This window comes from Eurytemora carolleeae, unplaced genomic scaffold (genome assembly GCF_000591075.1).
Source record: "Eurytemora carolleeae unplaced genomic scaffold, Eaff_2.0 scaffold313, whole genome shotgun sequence".
NCBI classification, from domain to species: Eukaryota; Metazoa; Arthropoda; class Copepoda; order Calanoida; family Temoridae; genus Eurytemora; species Eurytemora carolleeae.
The window spans coordinates 224169-252030 of NW_019396416.1; the positions used below are offsets into that span (position 1 = coordinate 224169).

A 27862-nucleotide genomic window follows, 5' to 3' on the forward strand; every position below is an offset into this window, starting at 1 on the left:
AGATTTATAAAATGGTTCCTAGTTTGTAATAATTCATAAAAAGTCAAACCGAAGCTGCTGGTCATCATGATGAAAGAATTGAGGTTATATATTTACATATAAACCCTACTTTGTAATTGAAGAATAATGTAGATAAATATTTATAGTTATGATTTGCATAATATTTAAGCAAAAGATAAAAATATCAAAAAGTAAAACTAAGCTTTTTAACCTTTCCCCCTCCCTTCCAATTCATGTTTTTCCTATTTTTCTATAGTTATGCAGCTTTCCAAGTGCGGTTGTTGTTTTTACAAGAAGAAAGTAAAAACTGCATATTATCTTAGATTTCGTAATCTTCTCACATTTCCCTCTTCAAACATGCAAGGGATAGAGTTGATTGCATCTAGAGTGTCTGCTAGTGATAGGCTTCATTTTTTTTGTATTTTTTTCTAAATCAATGTTGTTTTAGCTAGAAAACTTAGATTTAAAATTCGGAATGTTGATAATTGACAGACTAAACCTGATATAGTTAATAAAGTAGATGTTAGTTCCACATTTTATTGAAAATTGACCCACGTCTTGTTTACTGTTTTGAGGTTTCATAAGAAACTGAGATGCATATGGTAATTAGAACGGTATTCTTCAAGTTTGCTCTCCTGACATTGTGAAATTTGTTTACTCAATTAAAAAAAAAGATTTATCAAATATAACCAATTGTTTTCATTTTCAATGTGATATAAACAAACTTTGAAATATTACAGGAATATCACATTTGTCTGGAACATTTTTAAAAACTTCTAAGAACAAATTATAAACTGTGCCCATTTTTAGTTCCGTTGTTGAAATATGCCGATCTTTGGGTCCGTCCTAAAGAACGATTTTTGGAACCCCCTCCCCCCCCCTCCTATCAATTTTGTACATGATAGCTTATTTTTTCATTTTTCAGCAAAAATATTATTACTTAAATTTTATTATTTTAGGTTAGGTTAGTTTAACACAATTTCTGGGCCAAGCGCTGCGGCTAGGACAGGCTAGGGGGCCGAGCGCTGCGTCTAGGTCAGGCTAGGCCGAGCGCCGCGGCTAGGACAGGCTAGGGGGCCGAGCGCCGTGGCTAGGACAGGCTGGGGGCCGGGCGCTCCAGCCACACGATCAATTATATCCATGTGTTACATATGAGATCCATGTGCAAAATTGTAAGGAGAGGGGGGGGGTCCAAAAAAAGTTCTCTAGGAAATTACCCCCCTCTTTTAGTTCCGGTGTTGAAATATACCCATCTTTAGTGTCGGTGTTGAAATAACGGTCATTTTTCCCATTATATCATTTTTTGCGACAATGAGGAGTAGGACAAAAAGTTGTACTACAAATGGCGCATTTAGGACAATTTATGTACAGGACATATTGTGTATAGGAATTATAATGTTAAGGACAAATAGTGTACAGGAATTATAATGTAAAGGACAAATAATGTTTAGGGTAAATAATGTGTAGGAATATAATGTATAGGACTTAAAATGTGTATAGTACTTGTAATGTGTTGGACGTGTAACGGTGTAATGTGTAGATAGGACAAATAATGTACAGGATAAATAATGTACAGGACAAATAATGTGCATGAAAAATAATGTGCAGGATAAATAATGTACAGGACAAATAATGTACAGGACAAATAATGTACAGGACAAATAATGTACAGGATAAATAACGTTCAGGATAAATAATGTACATGACAAATAATGTACAGGATAAATAATGTACAGGATAAATAATGTACAGGACAAATAATATACAGGACAAATAATGTACAGGATAAATAATGTTCAGGATAAATAATGTACATGACAAATAATGTACAGGATAAATAATGTAAGAGTTATAATACGCAAAAACAAATTTTAGAACAAATAAATTTTTGATGATAAGTAAATAAAGCAATCAATTTCAGATTTAACATGGATCTTTCAATTTTTGTGCTGTAGTTCATTGTTTTCACCACGTAACAAAATGTAAACCAGCACCTAAAATTCCAAGAGAATAAAACAAATAAAATATTTCTGTTTTAGTCCGGACATATTAGCAGCAGTGGCACAACGGTTAGAAGATCAGTCTAAGCGGACTTTTATAGATTTAGAGGATTTAATCAGGTAGGATTAGAGGATTTAATCAGGTAGGATTAAAGGATTTTATCAGGTAAGATTAGAGTAATTAAAATCAGGTAGGATTTGAGGAATTAATCATGTAGGATTAGAAGATTTAATCAGGAAGGATTCTTCAGGTAGGATTAGAGCAATCTATCAGATAGGATTAGAGGATTTAATCAGGTAGGATTAGAGGATTTAATAAGGTAGGATTAGAAGATTCAATCAGGTAGGATTAGAGCAATCTATGAGATAGGATTAGAGGATTTAATCAGGTATGATTAAAGAATTTAATCAGGAAGTTTTAGAGGGTTTAATCAAGTTGTTTTAAAGGATTTAATCAGGTAGAATTAGAGGATCTAATCAGGTAGGATTAGAGGACTTAAAATCATGTAGGATTTGAGGAATTAATAATTTAGGATTAGATGATTTAATCAGGTAGGATTAGAGGATTTAATTATTTAGAATTAAAGGATTTAATTAGGTAGGATTAGAGGATTTAATTAGTAAGGATTAGAGGATTTAATATGGTAGAATTAGAGGATTTAATGAAGTAGGATTAGATTAGAGGATTTAATTAAGTAGGAAAAAAGGATTCAATCGAATAGGTTTAGAGGATTTAATCAGGTAGAATTAGATAATTTTATCAGGTAGGAATAGAGGATTTAATTAGTAAGGATTAGAGGATTTATTCAGGCAGAATTAGAGGATCTAATCAAGTAAGATTAGAGGATTTAATCAAGTAGGAAGAAAGGATTTAATCGAGTATGTTAGGAGGATTTAATCAGGTAGATTTAGAAGATTATGTCAGGTAGGAAGAAAGGATTCAATCGAGTAGATTAAGAGGATTTAATCAGGTAGAATTAGAGGATTATGTCAGGTATGATGAAAGGATTTTATCGGGTAGGATTAGAGGATTTAAGGATTTTATAAGGTAGGAATAGAGGATTTAATTAGTAAGGATTAAAGTATTTAATCAGGCAGAATTAGAGGATCTAATCAAGTAAGATTATAGGATTTAATCAAGTGGGAAGAAAGGATTTAATCGAGTAGGTTAAAAGGATTTAATCAGGTAGAATTAGAGGATTATGTCAGGTAGGATGAAAGGATTTTATCGGGTAGGATTAGATGATTTAATCAGGTATTATTAAAGGATTTAATCAGGTAGTTTTAGAGGATTTAATTAGGTAGGATTAGAGCAATCTATCAGGTAGAATTAGAGGATTTAGGCAGGTAGGATTAGATAACTTAATCAGGTAGGATTAGAAGATGTAGTCAGCGGATTAGAGGATTAAATCAGGTAGGATTAGAGGATTTAATTAGGTAGGATTAGAGGATTTTATCAGGAAGGATGAAAAAATTCATCAGGTAGAATTTGAGGATTTAATCATGCAGGATTAAAAGATTTAATCAGGTAGTTTTAAAGGATTTAAATTGGTAAAATTCGAGAATTTAAGTAGGTAGGATTAGAGGATTTAATCAGGTAGAATTAGAGGATTTAATCCATCCATAAATTGCTCCACCTCACGGCAAAATAATTAATCTAACCTAGCAAAAAGTTGGAAATAATCTGTTTTGTTTCAGGACAACAAAGTTTTCTAAACAAGAAATAAGAACAATGTACAGAGGATTCAAGCAGGTATAGTACAGTACAGTACAGTACAGTACAGTACAGTACAGTACAGCACAGTACCATACAGTATATACAGTACAGTACACTTAAATATTTTGTACAGTGCAGTATAGAATAGTAAATAAAGGTAGTACACAATATTTCCCAATACAACTAAATAATTAGGTAGTACACAATATTCACCAATACAACTAAATAATTAGGTAGTATCAGGGAGTATACAATATTCACCAATACAACTAAATAATAAGGTTGTACACAATATTCATCAATACAACTAAATATTTAGGTAGTACACAATATTTCCCAATATATTAAATAATTAGGTAGTACACAATATTTTCCAATATAAATAAATAATTAGGTAGTAAGCAATATTTTCCAATATAAATAAATAATTAGGTAGTACGCAATATTCCCAATTTGACTAAATAATTAGGTCGTACTCAATATTTTCCAATATAAATAAATAATTAGGTAGTAAGCAATATTTTCCAATATAAATAAATAATTAGGTAGTACGCAATATTCCCAATATGACTAAATAATTAGGTCGTACTCAATATTTCCAAATATAAGTAAATGATAAGGCTGTACACAATATTCACCAATACAACTAAATAATTAGGTAGTACACAATATTTCCCAATATAACTAAATAATTAGGTAAAACACAATATTCAGCAATAGAACCAATCAATACTTTCCTTACTTTTCTTACGTACCTTTCTTTAATAACCCTAGATCAATACTTTCCTTAGTTACCTTTTTTTTTAATAAACCTTGATCAATACTTTCCTTACTTTTCTTACCTTTCTTTAATAAACCTTAATCAATACTTTCCTTACCTAACTATAATATATTGCACATATAGTGAAAAGAAACCTGCCTATTCACAATGTGTAACTAATCATGAAAACATATTGCTGGAGAAACAAAAATTTTATTATCATTTACTTATGTTTTCCTTGTATACTATTTTTATATGATTCATTCAATATAAAAAGAATAAACTTTATAAAGAAGTGTTTGTGAAAAATAAAAGCGGATTAAGGAAGATACCTCTATTCACTTTCAAATTAAATCGGATCCAATATAAATGATTCTTGATGTTTATTTAATGATAGAACAATCGGAAATGTCCGATATTAAGAATGAATCAAAATTCTATCCTAGAGGGACCATGTAAGCGTAATTTTAAGTGACCCTCCATGAAAGTAATGCCCGATTTTCAGCGTTTCCTTTACTAAACTGGTAACATAGGCTATTTAAAAAAAAATGTCCTTATTTCACGGGCAACGTTATTGACTTAAAGTATAAAAAAAAGTACTAAACTTGATGAATTTACATTCTGCTTGCTTTTCAAGACGACAACTTATTTGTCTTTAAAGATTTAAGCAAACAATTCGTCCATAAAATATTCTATTTAAAAGATTAAAGACTTTTCTAAAACTCAAAAATTAGTTAGATTACATCGAGTTCACAAAACAGAAGATTTGATTTAAATCACAGAAAAAAGATGCTGTGAGGAAAATTTATGTTTACCTTAAATTTTTAACATTTTCACATTTAGAATTTTATTTTGAATTTTTTTGTTGAAACAATGTCGATTCATCATTCCCTTGTCTTAGGGAAGAATGAGTGGGTGGCAGGGGGGGAGGGGTAGAGAGGGTGGGTACAGGGGTATGTATAGTCGGGAGGGGTACTGAGGTTGTAGAGTAAGGGGGATATAAAACCGCTTGAGGATGAATAAAGAAAAAATAAGCTTTTCTTAGCTTATCTGTAATCTGAAAACGTATGGGAAATATACAACTGATATTTACGCCCCAGTCAGGACTAAACAGGAAAAATCTTTCAAGCAAGTGATTGGGTATATACATTTGAAAGAATTAAAAAGACAGCTCTCTCAAATCTATCAGATCGATCTTTTTGATTTGAAGATTTAAAAGTTTTAAATTGTTTGTTTATGATTGAGAAAGGGAAGTAGCAATCATAATTCTTTATGGTGCTTTGCGTCCATTTTCTATTTCTACTTTTAATAGTGCCTCTGTCTGTGAGCATATTTTCCAATAAAAATAAAAACAAAAAAGTTTGCGAATGTTTAAAATTTTACAAAAATCAAAAACTTTTGGATACCAATTTTTGTAGATTTGAGCATCCATAAACCTTACCTCATGTCCCACACAATATTTGGGCCCGATCGGTTTTACCGTTTTGACGTTTATTTGACACAACGGGACATCCTTCAACATTCAGACAAGCAAAGTATAAATAGATTCCATCTCCCCCCCTTCACAAAATACTAAGGTTGCGCCTAAAAGTATGAAAAAACAGCTGTTAAATGTTAAAAGTATTGATTTCCCTTGAAGTAAGGAAAACAATGGCCTTATTTTCTTTTTTTTGAGAATTCAAGTATTTATAAACAAACTTGACAAGAGAATAGGTATATGAATATATTTGTTTATTTTATAATGTTAAAAGTCTCTTTATATTTAATACTAGCTGTAGTGCCCGGTTATAGTCATAGTTACTCCCACCGTTTTCCCGCGCTTTGTATTAAATCATGATTTTAGCTTAAGTGCGATGATGTTTATAAATATATATTCATTATTCATATATGGGTGAAGAATTTTTACTATAATATATACTGACAATATTATATACTTTGCTCGTCTGGGTGACTGTTTTTTGTTTGTTTGTATCCAATACACTTCAAAACGTTTGGGCCCAAAATTTTGTGCGGGCCCTCACATGACCACAGGGAAGGTTTATGGATGCTCAAAATTACAAAAATTTGTTTCTAAAAGTTTTTGATTTTAGTAAAATTTTGAAAATCTACGAAAAAATAACTCTTGGAACTTTATTTTGTTTTTGTTTTATATTGTACAAAGAGAAGATCCTTACAGATTGAGCCACAGTTAAAGGTTGAAATAGAAGATGGGCGCAAAGCACCCTGAATGCCTAGTATTATATAGTATATTGACAATGTAAGATATTTAAGTTGTTTATACAATATACATAGCTGTGTCGGAAATGAAGGATAACAATTGCATCAAGCTCAAATTTTTCAACTTTGCATGACCTGAAACATTTAATATTACAATCTTGGACTATTTGAACAATAAGAGAGTTCATAATTGGAAAAATTAAAAGTCAACGACTCATGGTTGCAAAGATATAAGAATTTGAAAATAGAGTTTAAGGCGAAGTGTCTTAAATTTTTAGAAAAATTCCGAAAATGAAATAAAAAAGGAAATACCAGGGAAGCAATAATATAACGTGAGATTTAAAAACGAACCAAAACGCATTTAATCCACAAACTTTACAGTTTTACTAGTTGGGGAATTCAGTGTTGCCCAGGTTATTCCTAGTTACTCCCGTCGTTTACCCGCGCTTAGTCGGAAATTACGATGTTAGCGATGAAAGATGACCTGTACTCACTTAGAATCTCAAAACTAAGAACAATCACGTTGTTCTCCTGAGTTCCACAATCAAAATTTTAGGCAAATCGATCCAGGGGTTCAGGAGTTATGATCGGACATAAACAGACAGAGATTACTACTTTATAGATATAAAATAAACTGTTATTTGACACTGTTCGTGTTTGTGAAGATATTTAACTATTTAATAATTGTATTCAACTAGACAGAGAAAACAAGAAATTACAAAAGAGGATTAAGAATTTAGCAAATAGTCATACATATCCTTACTTTCACTCCTTTCCTTTTTACACAAAAATAATTAAATTGTGTTTAATATACAGGGTTACCCACAAAGGTTGAGACGTCAGAGATGACTTAAAGTAACTTATTGTCTGCTTTCTTATATTAACGAATCCCTGCAACTGTAAACCAATTATTTTCTGTACCAAATCATTAAATAATTAAGCAATTCTATATTTAGAGCAGAGGACTTTATTTAACCCTAGGATTAATGTATTTTAAAAATTTTATGCATCGTCTTTACGGTCTTATCCTTAGTGGGTAACCCTGAATCTATACTTTATATATATAGATACCCCCCATGGCAATTTCAGAAATCTTAAAGGGACTGTAAAGGTAAATTCAAGTACACCATCCATTTAAGGAGAGGGGTCCTTTACTATTTACAGTGACAGTATGAAAAAATTTTCATTCGAATTTTTGAAAATCCCTCTGAACATGGAATTATATACACACCGAGTTCTCTTTTCTTGATGATAAGTCAAAGATTTGAATAGTACCGTTGTGAATCGGAGCTGTCCCTCTTTTAATGGGAATCACTTGAAATTGAACGTACAGTTCCATTATATCTATTGACATTGTAAAAAAGATGTAATTTCCCATGGTAAATCTTGATTTTCTAAAATTTGAGTCTAACAGTCGTCTTCCATCGTATTTTGGGTCCGTTTAGAATACTAGAAGTGGTAAAGTTTTAAATTGAATAACAAAACGTTGCCATAATGTTATCAAATGATATCAATAGAACTTAACGATTCATATCAAATAACAAAATTTCTGAAATTCGTTAAACTTTTAGGCAGCTTTTGACCAACTAATAAAAAATTAAGCCAGTCAAAGAAAAGTAAATGAATCAAGTCTTTGCCACAAACTCTGATTTTCTAATCCCTTTAACTTTGCAACCCAATGTCGTAGACTTTAGATATTTCAAACTTTGCATTTTGTAATTTACGATAAAACAATCTAGGTTTGAAATATCAAAGGTTAACAAAGTCAGGTTGCAAAGATATAGATATTAAAAAATTTGAACTCGTGGCAAAGACTCGATTCCTTTAATGTTCTTTTAAGATCTTAACACATCAATCTTATCTCTAAACTCGGTGAAAAGTTATAGTCTTTTTCTTCGGTCTGTTTCCTCAGAACCCAAAACTTAAGACAGTGAGGGTATCGTTATGAAAACCAGTTTTGAAACACGGGTTTCACTATTTACTATTGTGGTTAGGCAGTTTTGAAGCCCGGTTTTCACATTCACTTTTGTGGTTAGGCAGTTTTAAACCCGGGTTTCACTATTTGCTATTGTGGTTAGGCAGTTTTGAAACCCGGTTTTCACATTCACTTTTGTGGTTAGGCAGTTTTAAAACCCGGGTTTCACTATTTACTATTGTGGTTAGGCAGTTTTAAAACCCTGGTTTCACTATTCACTAAATTGTAGTTACTAATTAGGCAGTTTTGTCGATATCAATATTTTTGTTATGAAATATTATAAAGTACTATACCGAAACCTTAGTTTAGGGTGACATGCTTTTAATTATAGACTTGAAAAGCATTAACAAGGTTTTTAGATCTTATTGCCACCAAAAATTAGATTTTTTTTTCATTTTTACGTAAATTCTAAACTAGAGGAGCTGCAAGATCAGAAAGTTGTAAAATTATTTTCGCATAAATTTTATCCTTTTATAGATTGAAGTGGAAGATGAAGGAATTTAAGATTTAAAAATGAATTACAAATTTATTCAAAATAATTTTTAAAATTGTCTCAGGAGTGTCCGGGGGGTGCTGTGAACGAGGACACTTTTAGAGAAATATATGAAAAGTTTTTTCCGTACGGCAGTAAGTATTATTTGAATAAAGCATGTGGTTGGTGTATATACAGGGTTACCCACAAAGGATGAGACTGCGAAGACGACATGAAACCAGCTTTAAATATAACGAATCTAAGTCTTTTGCCTTGAACAAAGTCTTTTTATGGCCCATTTATTGGACAAACAGGTACAAGTTTGTAAATGCAAGTAAATACAAGTTTGTAAATAAAAAGGATACAGACAGTCGTCTCCGAAATCTCATCCTTTGTGGTTTTCTCTGTATAATGACAAGATGTACTGAAGTCAGATCTTTTATGATTAGAGATGTTTACGTTTTCAGTTTTTTTCTGAAAAACGATCGTTTCGTTATGAAAACGACGACGAGAAATCGAAAACGAAACGTTTGTTTTTAAAAACGATCGTTTTTTAAAAAGTTCGTTTTAAAAAATGGTCGTTTTGAAAACGATCGTTTTGAAAAACGATCGCAATTCGTTTTTTAAAAAAACGATCGTTTTCAAAAAAACTATCGTTATTCGTTTTCTAAGAGTTCAAACCGATTGGGTCGTTTTTAAAACGATCTTTTTTTCCCAAAAACGAAACGATCGTTTTGAAAACGATTGAAAAACGAAACAATAAATGATCGTTTAACGATCGTTTTCAAAAACAATTAACAACCCAATTTATGATGTGAATCTTGGGATCAAGCATTGATCTTCATCTTCAGACCTACGGATGAATCTGATTCCTATAACCTGTAGGGATATCTTTAATGAAGGGATCAAGTTTTATCGTTAAATTTAAAAGTGTTCACATTGGATTTCGAGATAAAATGTTCGAGATTAACGCAAACTCCACATAAAAGCTTTGGTCTCCGTATTCAGAATATAATCGATTAAAAAGGAGAGTACCTATATTTGCATGTTTCCCATCCAAAATTTACTGAATTTTTAATATTTAAAAAAATTTAATTTAATTATGATAAATCTCAGAAACCCTGTTTCAGATGCTGCATGTTATGCTCACCATGTTTTCAAAGCATTTGATGTCAACTCAACAGGAGCAATCAGTTTTAGGGTAAAATAAGTATTCTTTTAATCAATTATCAGAGGAACTGAAAACTTGCCTCAAACTCAAATTGTCCAACCCCTATATTATGTTTATTCAATGGTTTAAACCTTTTTTATTTCAAACTTTGGTTAGATATTTCAAAATTTATTTTTTTTGTATATAATAGCACAGTGCGATAAATTTTTGATTGGTTCCGGGATTTTCTCTAAAAAATGTATATTTAGATTTTTATTTCTGCATTGTAAAAAAGCTTATTTTTCCTAAAGAAACAACTTCTTCATCATAACAAGTACACAAACATTTTATGTACAACAATATTATTTCTGCAGAAAGGTTCCTGCCTCTCTCGATAACGAGAAAAATTCAGTCCAAAAACTTGCACTGCGAACCAAAAAAATAGTATAATACATAGTTAATTTGAAATATCATGAAATTTAGATTTGTATCTAGTGTTTCAGCCTCTTTTTAGTTTTGCTTTCTTTTATCTTCCCTCTTCCCACTGTATACTTTGGTCCACATTATTAAGTGGGTGCCCCCCCCCCCCTCCTCCTCTATGGGTCTCTGTAAGCTTATTAAAATTTCATAACTGTAACTTTACATTTTACATGAAAAATTAAAAAGTTTAACATGCTTTCTCTTTCATATTTTTTTCTACTGAATATTGTAGACCTTGTGCATAAACTTTATCAAGGTATGTATACTATAGGTAGGGGATTGAACACGTATTTAACTATGATTAAGTAAATTAAACGTAAGAACGAACTCTTGAATGTTTTCAATCATAACTCCTCTTCTTCAAGAGCATTGAAAAGAACAAAAATGTTTTGAATTTCTAAGATGTAACAGAATTCATTTCCCCCCCCCCCTAATACTAGAGGAGCTACGAGGTTAGAAGTTGCACCAGTAATGTCGAATATATCTGATTTTTTTCCTTGTTCACAGGGGTTCGAAACTAGTTTTATCAAAACAATAACCAAATAACAAAGATTGTAAACAAAGGTCGGAGAGAAGGCTTGGCTTCTTTACTAACTTTTGTTTATTTACCTTAAATCCCTTCCTGGGCAGTACTAATACGTTACAGGAAAATGTACACATAACCTATACCCCCTACCTTTAGTATACATACCTTGATTCTCAATTTCTCTGTGAATATTCGGCAATATTTTCAAATATTTAATATTTGCACAAATTCAGTTTTTGTCGGACAAATATTTGAAGACTAAAACAGGGGGATACATTCTCACACAAAAAGTCAAAGACAGTGTTTTTATCCTTTTGCAGAATCTTTTTTGGGGGGCTCAAATTCTTCAAAAAATGATAAAAGATGGGAGAACGTTGGTAAAATTACTACTCTTTTAAATTCTTTTCATACACATGATGCTTTTATGACTGTTTAGGCTTTTAAAAATTCCAGCTTTGATTATGTCTACTCGAGTGTTCGACATAATTTGAACTAATGTTTAAACATATTTTACATGTCATCTTGAAATTCCACAATTTAACCTGTCCGAACAATTTTCAGCTTAAACACAAAGAAAAAAATCATTTTTAACATTTGTTTTTCATAAATATAAATTACAATTATACACGTCAATAAATTTTTATGCTTTATTTTTGACTTTTGGAGAGGTTTTGAAAAAATACATTTTAGTTCTCCAAACTTTTAACTAGAATAACGTAAAATCTGAGGAAAAAACTATTTATTTTTGCACGTTATGTTGTTGTCAAATTTTGAAAGATACAATTATGAAATATTTTATCCAGGATATGCTGGTTTCCTTGTCTACTCTTCTGCATGGGACACAATACGAGAAATTAAAATGGACGTTTAGAGTCTATGATCTGAACGGGGATGGAGTTATAACAAAGGTAAAACAAAATTTTAAATAGTTATCAGGGTGCACCAAAACAAAGTATCAAATAGTTATCAGGGTGCACCAAAACAAAGTATCAAATAGTTATCAGGGTGCACCAAAACAAAGTATCAAAAAGTTATCAGGGTGCACCAAAACAAAGTATCAAATAGTTATCAGGGTGCACCAAAACAAAGTATCAAATAGTTATCAGGGTGCACCAAAACAAATTATAAAATAGTTGTAAGGGTGCACCAAAACAAAATACTAAATATGCATTAGTAATGTGCACCAAAAAAATACTAAATATTTATTAGGGTGCATAAAGGCAAAATATCAAATAGTTATCAGGGTGCACCAAAACAAAATATCAAAGAATTATTAGGGTGGTACACCAGAACAAAATGTCTGTCAAGGGTGTATTTAAACGAGAGTGCACCTAAAAAAAATAGTTAATAGGGTGCACCAAAAAAACATTTTTAAAAAAATGGTGTTTAAAAAAAGTGGGCTTATAATCGTTAAATGCAATTTTAAAAAGTTTGTTTTTATTACCCTTGAGTTTAAAAATAAAATGATTAGAATTATTTAAAAAGATTCATATTTTCATTTGAAATGAATTTAGTTTGAGTAGCTACAGAGCGTCCCATATCAAATTAGATTATCTCCAATCTTTAACGACAAAATAAACCCTTAATACTCGAAAAACTTATTATTTTCCGCAAGAAAATTCTTATATAAGCCTTATGTTATTTTTCAAAATGATTAATTCTAATTAAATTTTCTGATTAGTCCCGAAAATCGTAATTTAGACCCGTTCTCGGTCTAATATGATGTGGGACACCTTGTATGTACTGTGAAGATGTAAACCGACCGACATTTTGGAAATTTGATTGAGTGGAGAAAAAATAAACTTTTATTCATTCGACTGAATCCTATTTAGAACTTGTCTAAAACTATGGAACTGACGTTAGTAAAAACGTCATAGATATATCCAAAGTGATTTTTAAATTCTTCTAACATTGTCAATTTTTTTGTAATATAAAGTTTACAGATTACAGGGTGAGTATAAGTGCATATATAATTCATATTATATATATAACTAGCTGATGTCGAATTTTGAAAAAAAAATTTCGAATAGAAAAAAAATGATTTTTGGAGAAAAAATTCAGAATTGGGAGGGGAAAAAAGTTTCAATTTTTTTGCCTATGATTCCTAAGGTTAGCCATGGGTTCCTTTAGCCGGCTATAGGTGACATAAATATGAGCAAAGAGCTTTATATATATAATATAATGTAGCTATCTTGGGAACCCAGCGCTGCCCAGGTTAATAAAACTTACTACCACCGTTTACCCGCACTTTTACGATTTTACCGGGAAACAAACAAACAAACAGACAAACAGCTATTACATCTTCATACATAAAGATATAATGCATAATACTTATTGCTGTAGTGTCCGGCGTTGTCCAGGTTACTCATAGTTACTCCCGCCGTTTACCCGCGCTTGGTCTTGCCCAGCGTTTCCCGTGGAATTTAAAGAATTACAAATTTTTTAGCCTATGTCACTCCCGGAGTACCCATGTTTACCTCAAAAATGTCAGCCAATTTGGTCCAGCCCGATTGGCGAACATATAAACGAACACAGAATACCAGTATACACCCCTGGATGAGTGTTCCCTTTCTGATACTAAACTCTCTGTTCTTTCATTTATTTTAACAACATATATTTGTAACCTCCTGCAAATATTTGTGTCGGCTTATAAGGCTTGTATAGAGTGCATAAGTTCTAATTTACGAAGAAATGCAGAAGCTCATTATATCCCACTGTCCTTTTCTTTCGTAATATATGTTATACTCATGAGTCATGGATAGAGATTATAATAAAGAGAGGATAAAAAATGAACTGAGTCAGAACCTTTTAAATAAACAGAATGAGTTTTTAAAAAGTAATCGATCTCTCATTGCATTGGCATAAATCCTAAGTTTTGACAATGGGGTTTTATTAATCTCCAACTACGCCCCTGTACTCCTTCATCTTTATTAATCTCCGTCTACACCCCTGTACTCCTTCACCTTTATTAATCTCCGTCTACCCCCTTGTACTCCTTCATCTTTATTAATCTCCGTCTACACCCCTGTACTCCTTCACCTTTATTAATCTCCGTCTACCCCCTTGTACTCCTTCACCTTTATTAATCTCCGTCTACCCCCCTGTACTCCTTCACCTTTATTAATCTCCGTCTACCCTCCCGTTCTCCTTCACCTTTATTAATCTCCGTCTACCCCCTTGTACTTCTTCACCTTTATTAATCTCCGTCTACCCTCCTGTTCTCCTTCACCTTTATTAATCTCCGTCTACCCTCCCGTTATCCTTCACCTTTTTTAATCTCCGTCTACCCTCCTGTTCTCCTTCAGCTTTATTTCAAAGAGCGCTTTGTTTTCAAAATTCTGTAGTCTAGACATATTTAGAATCTGTGTGATTATTTTTCTGAAAATTCCTTCAGAAATGTGAAAATGATACTTTCTTTAACTTTCACAATGATGCCTTTCCGTTTTCCCTCCAAAATGATCATTAAATTTTACACCTGTTTGCTAAAATTCAAATTTTGGAATTTTGTTAGAAAATGTCACTGAACTTATATGCAGACGTATTATGTTTCAAATATAAGTTTGCTTAATACATATAGTGCATACAAGTACATCTATATATAAATTTGGCTTGTCTGTCTGTTTGTTTATTTGTCTGTTTGTATCCAATAAACGTAAAAACGGCTGAACCGATCGGGCCCAAATTTTTTGTGGGACATCACGTGACCACAGGGCAGGTTTATGAATGATAAAAATTTAAAAAAACGTGTTTTAAAGATTTTTAATTTTGTAAAAAAATTTAAATTCTTAAAAAAACGCGATTTTTTTTAAAATCCGCAAAAAATTTTCTTCTTTGTTTTAAATGTAAACAAAAAAAACCTGTTCACAATTTAAATAGACATGTATGGTGTTTTTTCGATATTTTTTGAAAATTTTTAATTTATTTTTTGGTGCTCCAATGGCCCAAAAGAAAATCCGCGAATCTTTTTTTTTCCCAAAATCCAAAGTTCAGAAAAGCAAAAAAGTGTATATAAATTATTTCTATCAAAGAATCACAGAATTGTTATACGAAAATTCTCAATTTTTAGTTCTGGTCTTATTTTTAAGGAAAAGTTTTTTTTAAATTCTCTAGCTCCTTTCTTCTCAGTATATTCTAAAGTATTAAATACTAGAAATTCAAGGCGCTTCGCGCCCTTCTTTCTAGCCTTAAAGGCGCTTCGCGCCCATCTTCTAAATTAGTTGTGAACATGTTCTCTTTGCGTACATCGTAAAACAAAACAAAAATAATTCGCGGATTTTCAAAATTTTTAAAAATTTAATGACGATCGAATTTTGATGGAGACAAATATTTGAAATTTTGATTTTTCATAAACCTTCCCTGGGGTCCATAGATGTCCCACAAAAAATTTGGGCCCGATCGGTTCAGCCGTTTTGACGTTTATTGGATACAAACAGACAGACAGACAAACAAACAGATAGACAGACAAGCCAAATTTATATATAGATGCGCTGTTCAGTTGAAAAGTTAAGAACCATTGAAAAACAATTTTTCCGTAAAAATTATACCAGAACTAAAAATTGCGAATTTTCTAATTACAATTTTGCAAATTTTCTGAGATTCTGTGATTCATTCTTTTTGAAATTTTAGATTTCGATAGAAACAATTTATTTGCACCTGTTTCATAATTGATAACAACATAATAAATCAATATTGATAAATCGAATATTGGAAATATTGTTTAGTGACTGTTTATAAATCAAATAATTTAGGAGATTAATGTTGAAGGAATTTTTTTTTTCCACAAACTTTGATTTTTAATCCCAATATCTCTGCAAACCAATTTCATACACCTAACAAACTAGATCAAATAATCCAAGTTTGAAATTTCAAAGGTTGACTCTTGAAGTTGCAATAAATATGGAATAGAACATTTGAGTTTGTGGTAAAGATTCAATTAATTAAATAATTGAACTTTATCAAGCTTACAAGTTACAACTGAAAAACTGAAAAACCGAAAAACTGAAAAACTGAAAAACTTAAAACGTCAAAAAATTTAAAAATGGATGGGTTGGAGGTGTTTTCATATGTACAGAAAATATTTAGAATTATTATAAAATATTAGAAAAACCTCGAAACTTTAAAAATAAATGAGAAGTTTATTTTAAAGAATGATTTTGTATAAAAGTTAGTTATAAACTTTATCACTTTTTATCCAAACCTACTCCCCCAGTAAATCAAGTTTATTATATACCAACCAGATGTTCGAAAAAAATTGATTTCCTTTAAGTTTTGGGATTCTGCTATATAAAAAGCTCATATATTTGCTGGCCAAAGGACTGGAACAAATTGGCTGAAACTGTTTGAGAAAATAAGCTTAAAAAATCGATTTTTACCTCTTCAAAACTCGAAATATTGTTTTTAAAATTCGATTTAAAAAAAGGGGTTTCAAATTCTACGGGCAACGCCGGGCACAATTCCGCTAGTAAGATACAAAATATAAAATTAAACGCCAAAATTTTTTGAATTTTTTTATGATCTACCAAATATTGGCACAATTTGGTAGATCATAAAAAAGACAAATGGTTCGTACTTGACAAACTTTTCAATTGGAGGATTCAAGTTGTATTCCGGGAATATACAGGAAATCCACGAATTTATAATTACGTAAAAATTATAGTTATCATATTTCATATTTCATATTTCTATTCAATTACAAAGAACGAGATAATACAAATAAAAAAATCACAATTTACTATGTAGTTTGGACCCGCTTAACCTGAGTTGGTTGTTTTAATTGGTTGGCCCACTAGTAGATTGATTGATAAACGTTTATTTCTATATGCACTTAGGCAGGCGTCTTAAATGTCTACTAGTAGATAAATGTCTTAATGAAAGGACACATCAAAATAAAGTAGATTGACAGTAAATCATGATCAAATACAAACTCAAATTTTCTAAAGCCTGTATATTCTCAGCCTGATGTAAACCTTTGATATTTTAAGCTAAGATTAATTGATCTAACAGAATTAATAGTTTGAAATATCTAGGGTTAACAACAATTGGTTGCAATGATATTAGATAAGAGTTTGTGGCAAAGACTCATCTCCTTTGACCTTCGTTTTAGTTCATATTGAGCGAGGTTGCTGTGTAGTTGTACTATATGTTCATTTAAACCACAATGGCCTGCTGGGGAAGGGGAATCAGTGGCGCGCGCGTTATGAACAGATTTCAAATTAAACAGTTTTGACATCAAAGCCTGAAATTTAAGAGAGCATCGTTGCATATAACTCCTGAGTTTTCTTGTTTAGAGACTAGACGTTTGTGTAGATATTTATAATGTAAGAACTAGAAAATGGTAAGAATAATCATGTGAAATAATATTTCGAACAAAAACATTTAACTCTACAAAATTTACACCGAATAAAACGTAATGAACAAAGTGGAGGACAACAGCCCGAATGCCCCCCCCCCACATCAGTTTCAACCCAGCTCAGTGCATTTAAGGAATTCCCGAAGTCAGAAAAACCGAAGGAATTGTTGATACAGAATCCCATGTTATGATTAAATTGTGTCCGCATCAAGTAAATATAGGTAACAGGGTGTCCAAGAAAAACTATTCTCAAATATTGGTTTTAGCTTTTTTTGTGACACCTTGTATTCCCTTGCGATATTAAATATGGAGGATAAACTTGGATAAAGAGGATGAAGGGGGGGGGATACTGTGAACCAATTCAAGCCGATACAGGGGGAGGGGGGTCACATGAGAGATGGAGCGGGGGGGGGAGAGAGGATTACAAAAAAGTCTGTAACTTTTGTGAAAAATATTGGAGAGCATAATTGACAAATGACAATGCATTAAAAATTAAAATGAACATTTTTCTAAATTATACAAATTAAATATATCGAGTTAGACAAAGTAAAATATTTTATACAAATCTTTTTGCTACTTTATCTCTTTCCTCTCTCTGTAAAGGTTTATTGTTTGTGTCCATATTCTTTTATTCAAATAAAAGTATATTTTACTGCTTTTTATACCTTTCATACAAAACATAATATCTAGTATAAACAACAATTATAATGCTTAGCTTCCAGTGTGGAGGCGCAACTTGAGCATCTGGTAAAAAGGGAGGGGGAGGGGGGGTATTTTTTGGTTTTTTATTGAATGAAGGAGAAATAAATTTTTAAAACGAAATCAATTTTAGAATTTTGAATCTTCATTACACAAAACCATATATTTTTCTCCTGTTTTAGTGCTGAAAATTTTCCTTTTTTCAATCCCTTTCAAGGGAGGTCGACTCGACCCCCCCCCCCTCTATTTGTTACGCCGGACCGAATGTTAAATCAGCGTAAGTGTATTAAACCTCTCAAAAATTCAAAACAAACTGTAACTGTAAGCATATAAAGTAGTTATCTTAAGAATTTTTTCTCCGTAGATCTGATAAAAAGTTTAAAAAGTTATTTATTCGTTGACAGTTTAAATTGTGGATTTAGGAATACAGAAAACATTGATGGAAAATAAACAAGTGCGAGAATATCTTTTAAGCAATCTTCTATAACATGTTTTTTTAAGAATCGTGAACTAAATACATCTATTTAATCCACAAAAGGAGAAGGTTAATGTGTAAATACTAACGATACGACTTTGTGACCTCGTAGCTTTTCCATTTTTAATTTTATTCTTAATTATGAGAAAAACAAATTCATCCGATTACATGTTAGAAATTAATAAAAAAATTTTCCCTAGCTCTTCAATAAGAGGTTTTATGATTGAAATCATATGAGATTTCAATCAATAGTTCAATTTTCCATAATGGACGGAGGAATCAAAGTATTATGCAAGATATGGTGCACAACATATAAGAAAAATCTTTCCTTTTAATAAATGAAATAAACATCCCAACGAATGATTTGACAGGTTCTTTAAGTCAAAACTTTTTGTTCTTTAGTTTTAGACTCTGGTTGTAAAAAACCTTGCTAAATTCCTTTAAGATTGAAATAAAGAAAGAAGATGACAATATGACAATCCTTCCCTTATACAGGGTTACCCACGTCGGGTGAGACTGTAAAGACGACCTAAAACTAATTTAATTAGACTTTTTTATAATTAAATTAAGTATCTGTCATAACTATAGTATTTTCTAGCCGTTTTAATGATTGGTCAAAGAAAGAAAAAAAGGAATTGAGTCTTTGCAACAAACTCAGATTTTCCAATCTCTATATATTTACAACCTTGTGGTATAAACCTTTCATATTTCAAACTTAGATTATTTTATCTAACAGAATTCATAGTTTGAAATATTTAAGGTTTACGCAAAGATAATATATATATATATAGATATGCAGGCAGGTAGAAACCTCCTTCCTAAATTGCTTGTAGCAGACAACTAATTTTTGAACCTCTGAGAGAAGGTGCAAGGAGAGACATCTATAGCAAATTGATTACTTTCTATATTCCTTTCTCCCCTTGCTGCCATCTGTAGGAAATACGCATTTGTGTTATATAAACATACAGTACGCGTATTGCATCCTGTATAGTTCAAGTGTTGCTATCTGGACCTGTTTGACCAATAAAATTAAATTTCAAGGTAACACAAACATACAGTACGCGTTTTGTTTATGTTATGATCAGTTGTACTTAGTAAAGATATAGTAGACAAACAGAAATATTGACAAACCTTTATTTAAATTGCGTTAATTTACGTATGCCATTAACAGTACAACTTGCACATTTAAACTTTGTCTAGTCAAATTCCTACCTCAGTTTTATTTGCATTGATTAATTTGTTTCATTAAGTACAATATGCAGTATACATTGTTGATACTATAGTAAGCATTTAGTGTTATCACGCATAAACAAAGTGATAAATTAGCAACAATCCAGAGGATAAAATGCCATGCGTACGACAGAGATGGTGCTGTTTGCACCTTTTCTCAAGACCTCAAAATTTATACCTGCCTGCATATCTATATATATATTATCTTTGGGTTTACGACATTGGTTAGAAGATATAGAGATTAGAAAATCAAAGTTTACGGCAAAGATTTAATTCCTTTAGAGTTGGAAGGATTCTGCTAAATATAAAGAAACAGACCGTGTTAATTTTGTACAATCGTCTCTTAAGTCCTTCATCCTTTGATGGTAACCCTGTATATTATTATTCACTGTATATTTTATCTAGACGGAGCTGGGTAATGTTGTTGTTGGAATATATGAACTAATGGGAGTAAACCTTCTCCCTCCGGTCAGTAAACATATTTAAATATATAGACATGGTGTACCACCAAACATCATAACGACTGAAAGGTCGTCCTTGATTTGTGGTATTTATTTGTAGGCTTAAATCTAGAAGTATATTTCTAAAGTTATTAATCACTAAATAACCCTAGTCAAGGCATTTCCAAAATGTGGTCTGCCTTTTTGGTGCTTTCAATATTACCCGAGATAGGAAGAATTTGGTTCAGATTTCGATTATTTTGGTTTTATTTAATAACTTGAAATCTGAACGAAATTCATAATATCTCCTGTAATATAAACGGTACAAAAATGACAGACAATATTTAAGAAAGAAAAGGGAATATTTTTTAATCATTAGTTTAAGTATCATAAACGTTAAAGAAAGTTATAGAATGCATGACGCAAATACGACTTTTTATTTTGACACTCGAAGGTGTCTAAGGGGTTCTAAATCATCGATACAATTTGTATAGTCTTATATTGTTCTAAACCTTGTTATATTTCTATAGACTGGTTCATTTTTAAATATTCTTCTAAACCTTGTTATATTTCTAAAGGCTGGTTCAGTTCTAAATATTGTTCTAAACCTCGTTATATTTCTATAAACTGGTTCATTTCTAAATATTGTTCTAAATCTTGTTATATTTCTTTAGACTGGTTCAGTTCTAAATATTGTTCTAAACCTTGTTATATTTCTATAGACTGGTTCAGTTCTAAATATTGTTCTAAACTTTATTATATTTTTATAGACTGGTTCAGTTCTTAATATTGATTATATTCCGCGTAGAAGAGATTCAGTTTCAACAGAAGGTAAGATTGCAGGTTATGGAAAGTGTTGTACGACGGGAGGATGGCAACCCACAACTGTTTTACCTCCCAAGACCCAGCCACAAATGAAGTCATAAAAATTGGTTTGCCCTCAGACTATATCAGTGTGGATTGGAAGGTCTCCGGGTAAGCGACGTCAGCAAATCCTTTATGTGACGTCATTAGTGGCTGGAAGGGAAAACCGGTAAAGCGGAAGTGGGCTGCCTTCCTCTCTTCGATGTACACACTTCATCATACAGTGGTCACAAGAGTGAAGACAACTTTTGGCGCAAATACATTGTTTACAAAAGTAAAACAATTTAATTCCATCAGTGCATCATTTCAATATGTGTAATGTTTATTTAGAGGGCTACATTTGCTATTATTTTCTAAACTACTTTATTCTGAGGACTACTGTGGACGTTGTAAATCTTTTTAGAAGTTTTCATGAACATATTGTATATCAATATTTTTTGACAAAAAATAATATTTTTGTATGTTATTGTTAACTTTTCTTGTTTTGGTTGATTGCAGATAAATCGTGGATTCCACCTTTAAACCTGACAATATCTGTCAGGGAGCTAAGGGATAATGTGGAGACAATCTTTACCAGGCTAGATACTAACAGGTAGGTTCAGGTAGGTCAGCTAGTTCAAGTAGTTAAGGTGGGACAGGTAGTGCAGGTGGGACAGGTAGTTCAGGTAGGTCAGCAAGTTCAGATAGTTCAGGTGGAACAGGTAGTTTAGGTAGTTCAGGTAGTTAAGGTGGGACAGGTAGTTCAGGTGGGACAGGTAGTTTAAGAGGGACAGGTAGTTTAGGTAGTTCAGGTATTTCAGGTAGTTCAGGTGGGACAGGTAGTTCAGGTGGAACAGATAGTTAAGGTGGGACAGGTAGTTCAGGTGGGAGGTTTATTTAGGTAGTTCAGGTAATTCAGGTTTAAGGTAGCTCATGTAGTTTAGTTCGTCCAAGTATTTTATGTTGTTTAGATACGTTCAAGAAGTTCAGATAGTTTAGGTAGGTCAGGTAGGTCAGGTAGTTCAGGTAGTTCAGATAGTTTAGATAGTTCAGGTAGTTCAGGTAGTTCAGGTTTTTCAGGTAGTTCAGGTAATACAGGAATTTAAGGTAGTTATAGTGGTTCAGGTTGTTCAGATAATATAACTTTATAGAAAGTGTAACTTTATATGAAGTGTAATTATATGAAGTGTAATTATATGAAGTGTAATTATATGAAGTGTAATTATATGAAGTGTAATTATATGAAGTGTAATTATATAAAATTTAATTAAACAAAATGTAACTATTCGAATTACAACTGAGCCTTTTTTCTCCGAGATGTAAGGCTGGGTAATGTTTTGTTACCAAACGGCAATTTTAGAAATTAACAGAAATTAACGTTATCGAACTGAAACCCCTATAGCTTTCAAAACGTTAACTATCGAAATGAGTTGTTAATGAAAAGAAAAACGAAGGAATGATTTTAAAAATAACGGATAGTTTATATACCTCAAGTACAGCTCTCGTCAACTAATTGACAAACTGTTAAAACGGTAAAATAACTAACAAATATATAAGTAAATACCGTTAACGCCGTTAAAATTGAGTTTGTTAACAAACAGCAACTTGAGGAACGAAAGGAAAAAACTGTTATTGATAAAAAGTGAAAGACTACTCGATGAGCCTGTCCAATCCATCAATTTATCTTACGTTTAATTAGCGGGTTGGAGAATGTGGAAACGAGCACAGCCCTATCAATGTGTTTTCTTCTCATGATGGACTTTAGATTAATCAGTAAAATAAGATCAGACACATCGACAGCTCTTGAGAATTAATCTCATTTCCTAGAAAAACATATACTTATATATATATATATATATATACATATATATATATATTTATCTATAAATATATTTATATATTGGATACTTTGATCATTGTCTTGTACAATTTACAAATGTAATAAATATAAATATATTGTACAGCGATAACCAGAAAACTCTGGCAAAAGAATTCGACTTTTAGATTCAAGTTATGGCTTTGTATCGTCCAATAACCATGAGGTACAGCAATTGTGTAGTGTAAACAGACCCATTTCACTTCATAATAGATTCAATAACTTACTAGTAAAGCTATATGCTTTGTAAAAAATCTAATACACTTTAAGTATTGCTTAAATGTCATTTTCCTATCCTACAGTTTTTGGTTTTCACTGTATACAATTTGATTTTTAAGATATTATACAGAATGTAGATGAAAATAAAAAATACTTGCATAAACTTTAGTAATAATATTTATAAAATACATTACAGCATTTATTTAAAGGAATTATCAGAAATGCCAAACTAAACATAATACTGTCTGTTATTGTCTGTTATCTCTTTTTTTGTCGGGATTTTTACCTTTTTAATTTGTATATAATTCTTGAATTAAAAAAGTAAAAATCACAAACAAAAAACATAATTTCCCAAATGATAACACAAGAAATATGGATAAATTCATTTATTCAATTCAAGTTTCATGGGAGATTTCTTTAATTGAAGAACGCAAACCTGCTTTGCCAGTGTCGTGCATGGAGATCCTACCCCTTATGTGAATTAATTATTTCAACGCAATTTGAAACATCAAAGCCATTTTTATAAAACTAATGGTTTGAAAAACAAACGAAGGTTAAAAACGGAAAAAGGGATTTTCTTCGGAAATGTCGTCTTCCTTTCAAATTATACGATACCGGTATCAAATGTTACTAATGTCGGAAAAATAAGAAACTTTTTAAACCCAACATCATGAAATTGTGAGCACAAATGCGGGATTAAATTCTCTTAAAATTGAATAAAAAAATATAAAGCTTTCAATGTTGATTCAGGGTTTCAATTTCACACTTTTATGATTCCAGCATAAAAGTAAAGTTTATATTTGCAAAATTAGATTTGCATATTCTTGCATTTTGCACAGTTTTATGTCCAAGGAAATAAAATTAAGGTTTCATTTAAAACTTCTTTTAACAACAATTTAGCACTGTAAATTTTTACTTTTTTTATTAGCTTAAATATAGGATAGGCTTTTTAGCTTCGCCCATTATAAACAAAACTGCATATTATCATATTTGTTTCTGTTGTTTTTCTTCGTTCAACTTAATTTGCAAACAAACTGAGATTTATTTATTTTCACCCATTTTAAATTTTCTATTTACGTTAGTTGTGTATCCAGTCATTTTTACTTCTTCCTATCCTTAACTCCTTTTATATACTTAACCATGTTTTAATTATACACTACACTCTCTACTGAGAAACTAGCTTCCAAGGTAGAATATATTTCACAATCTACCACAATTACAGATTGTTACCCAGATAAGTCTGCTGGAAAAATAAAAACAATATGAAATATTTTCTAAAATGTTATTGGACAAAAGATACCTTGTTCTACAAGCCAACATTGTCTAAAATAGAAACATTTCAGAGACGGAGTTGTAACCCGTGAAGAATTTGTACAAAGCTGTTTACAGGTCAATATCATAGATAAATAAATAAACATAGATAGCTTATGTACGCTAAATCACCAAGAATTGTACAGTCCGGGAACCTCGAACTTCTAGGGGTCAAAGTGTACTTCAATGATAAGCGGGGTGGTGTGGTGTTTTAATGGATTTCATGAATAACTCCGGGAATGGAACTATTTGCACAACAATATTTCACTGAGTAATATATCATATTGACGAGAACTGAAGAAGGACATGAGAAGGACTAGACTAACATAAATTTCTCTCTACAGAACTCATGTACACCATAAGTACTAAATGACATAAGAACAGCCAATGTTCACAACCGACCTAGTTAATCTATATAATAGGAATATCTTTAAAATATCTCTGTACATTTATATCTTTCAAGATGAAAAATGTCGTCTTATGCGCTATCTATCTTTATCTATGGTCAATATTCTAGATTTTTTCTTGTTATCATTTTTAATTAATAGACATTTTGTTAAATTTAGTTTAACTTGAAGTAGTTTTTTGTAAAACTAAAGATATATTTGAAAAGTTTTCCTGAGTTGGTGGATTCGTCCCATCTAATGAGTAGAATATCATCAAGTAGGGCTGAGCCCGTTGATATTTCTTCATAAATTTTGTTTCTGGCACGACTTTGTGACCTCGTAGCTTGCTTTGATTTTACGCACAAGTATGAGAGAAAAAGTATTCGGTTATATACTAAAAATTCAAAATAAATGTCCTTCTCAATAACTCTTCAATAAGAGAAGTTCTGATTCAAAGTTTGCATGTTTTGAATCTAATGCTTAAGGAATTGAGTCTTTGCCACAAACTCGGGTTTAAAATCCCCATATCTTTGCAATCCCATGTCGTAGACATTTATAGATATTTCAAACTATGAATTATGTCAGATCAAATATCAAAGGTTTACACTCACATTGCAAAGATCTAGAGATTAGAAAATATTTGTCTGTGGCAAAAACTCAATTCCTTTAATTAATTTGACGTAAAGAATATTTTTTATTAACGATTCGTTTCAAAACCTGCCCAGCCCTACTTTTAATAGTTTCAACTAAACTTAGACATCGTTAATTTTCAATTAATTTTATTCTTAAAAATCGAAGAAATTTGGTAAACAACGTAAGACAAAAAGTATGAAATGTTAAGTTATTTATGCCAAAAATCACGTAAACAAAGAATACAATTCATATTGAACACATAACCGAAATGAAACGAATAATATAAAAAACATCCAAGCATGCCCTGGCCTAATTCTTATTTCTTATGGACAGATGTTAAACTTTCAATTGTCGGATGGAAAAGTTAATGTTTGTCTTTCAACTAAAATCTGTTAAAGCACTGATTTTTAGGCGGTTATTTCTACTACTTGTTCCCAAAATAACTTTTCTAAGATTGAAGTGAAATAATTATTAATAGTTTACCAAACCATACCAGGAGCATATTAAACTAGACTTAAACCTTGCTTAAGAATTACAAAGGCTGTATTTAAGAAAATATTTCTGCAGAATTAATTCTATTCAAATATAATTAATCTATCTAATCTCTGCATATTTTATTTAAATTTTTCATTATACAACACACATATCCATATATAAATTTAGCTTGTCTTTCTGTCTGTTTGTTTGTTTGTATCCAATAAACGTCAAAACGGCTGAACTGATCAGGCCCAAATTTTGTGTGGGACCTCACGTGGCCCCAGGGAAGGTTTGTGGCCAATCATACTTTAAATATGTAATCTTATAATATTTTTATCTTAAATTATTTAATTTTATAAAATTTTAAAAATGCGCGAAAATTATGAAATCCACAAATTAAATTTTTTTCAAAGAGTAGATGCTCACAGATAAAGCCACAATTAAAAGTTGAAATAGAAGATGGGCGCGAAGTGCCCTAAAAGCCTAGTATAATAAATATCTTTAACTAAATTAAATTGTAATGACAAATTTTCTAATGTTTACACCATTACAAATGATTTGTTGAGGAAATTCCCCTGTATTTAATGGTAAATGCTTACTTGCTGCAGAGATATTTGTTATTATTCAGTAACTCATTATTATTTTCGGCTTTGACTTGATTAGTAGATTCAACCTAAAATATAAATTTGTTTATTTGTTTCAGGATTCAACAATCTCCAGCTCTCTACAAAACTTTCAGTTTAAACTATAAAAACGGATTTGTGAAGAATATAAAAGAAAATTGCGGATTTGTAAAAGTGCCGGAATTTTGACTTCATTAACTGGAAAAAGGTTTCCACGTGTTTTTATTCTTGATGTGTGTTTTATTCATTCTTATTAAGGTTATACTCAAGTATCTGAGGCAACCATACAATACATGTATTTTATGTATCATGAAAATAAACAGTGGTCCCCAAAATAAAAGAAAAAAGAAAGACGACTTTGAGATGGAATGTTTTGTCCTCTCGTCACGAGTCACGTGTCACATGGCGACCACTGTATGTATTTAATTGCATATGTAAATGTTGATATTCATATATCTTATAATAAAGATTTAGACCGAAATAAAAATTTTGTAGACATTTACCTCAGTTTTGATTTTCTAATTCCAGAAATTTAACAAAATGAAGCAGCAGAATCTTTTCACTTTTCTCTTAAAAAACACGGAAATATTCAAAATGAGTTCTGCGAAAATAAAAAGTGTTAAGTTTAGCTGCAAAACCTTAATTCAATATTTATAATGGGAACTTTTGAATCAAAGAGCTTAAATTTTGAGATTAATTTAATTTTAAAATTATTTTTAATGCTTTTTAAATCTTAAATGTAATTGTCGACTCATTTATCGAAAACCTGAACAGTGAACGATGGAGGGGATGGCTGCTCTGAGAGGTTTAGAATTGCTCCCAGGGTTTTGGAGTGCTCCCAGGGGTTTGGAGTTGCTCCCAATTGGTTTCGGAGTAAATGTGAAAATTTATCCGACCTTTTATGAAAAGTCCTTTAAACAGTGAACTTTAAAACCGAAAATCGAAAAAAGGGCTCTACTACCCCTTTTTACTCTCTTCGCAAATTTCAGTGCAAGTAGCTTGGG

General features: G+C 31.3%; 1 protein-coding gene across 2 annotated transcripts; it reads left to right on the top strand.

Moving 5' to 3' along the window:
• LOC111702904 (Kv channel-interacting protein 1) lies at positions 1 to 27360 on the top strand. Of its 2 annotated transcripts, XM_023474709.1 has the most exons (11): positions 1 to 83; positions 2040 to 2120; positions 3699 to 3753; positions 9227 to 9296; positions 10272 to 10342; positions 12101 to 12205; positions 20456 to 20518; positions 21261 to 21321; positions 21853 to 21946; positions 24772 to 24817; positions 26939 to 27360. In XM_023474709.1, the coding sequence occupies exons 1-11, from the start codon at positions 67 to 69 to the stop codon at positions 26984 to 26986; spliced, it is 711 nt and encodes a 236-aa protein (XP_023330477.1). In that variant the 5' UTR covers positions 1 to 66; the 3' UTR covers positions 26987 to 27360. The 2 variants fall into 2 exon arrangements, with proteins under 2 accessions (XP_023330477.1, XP_023330478.1); XM_023474710.1 differs by lacking the exon at positions 20456 to 20518.
• Positions 27361 to 27862: the final 502 nt, after the last annotated feature.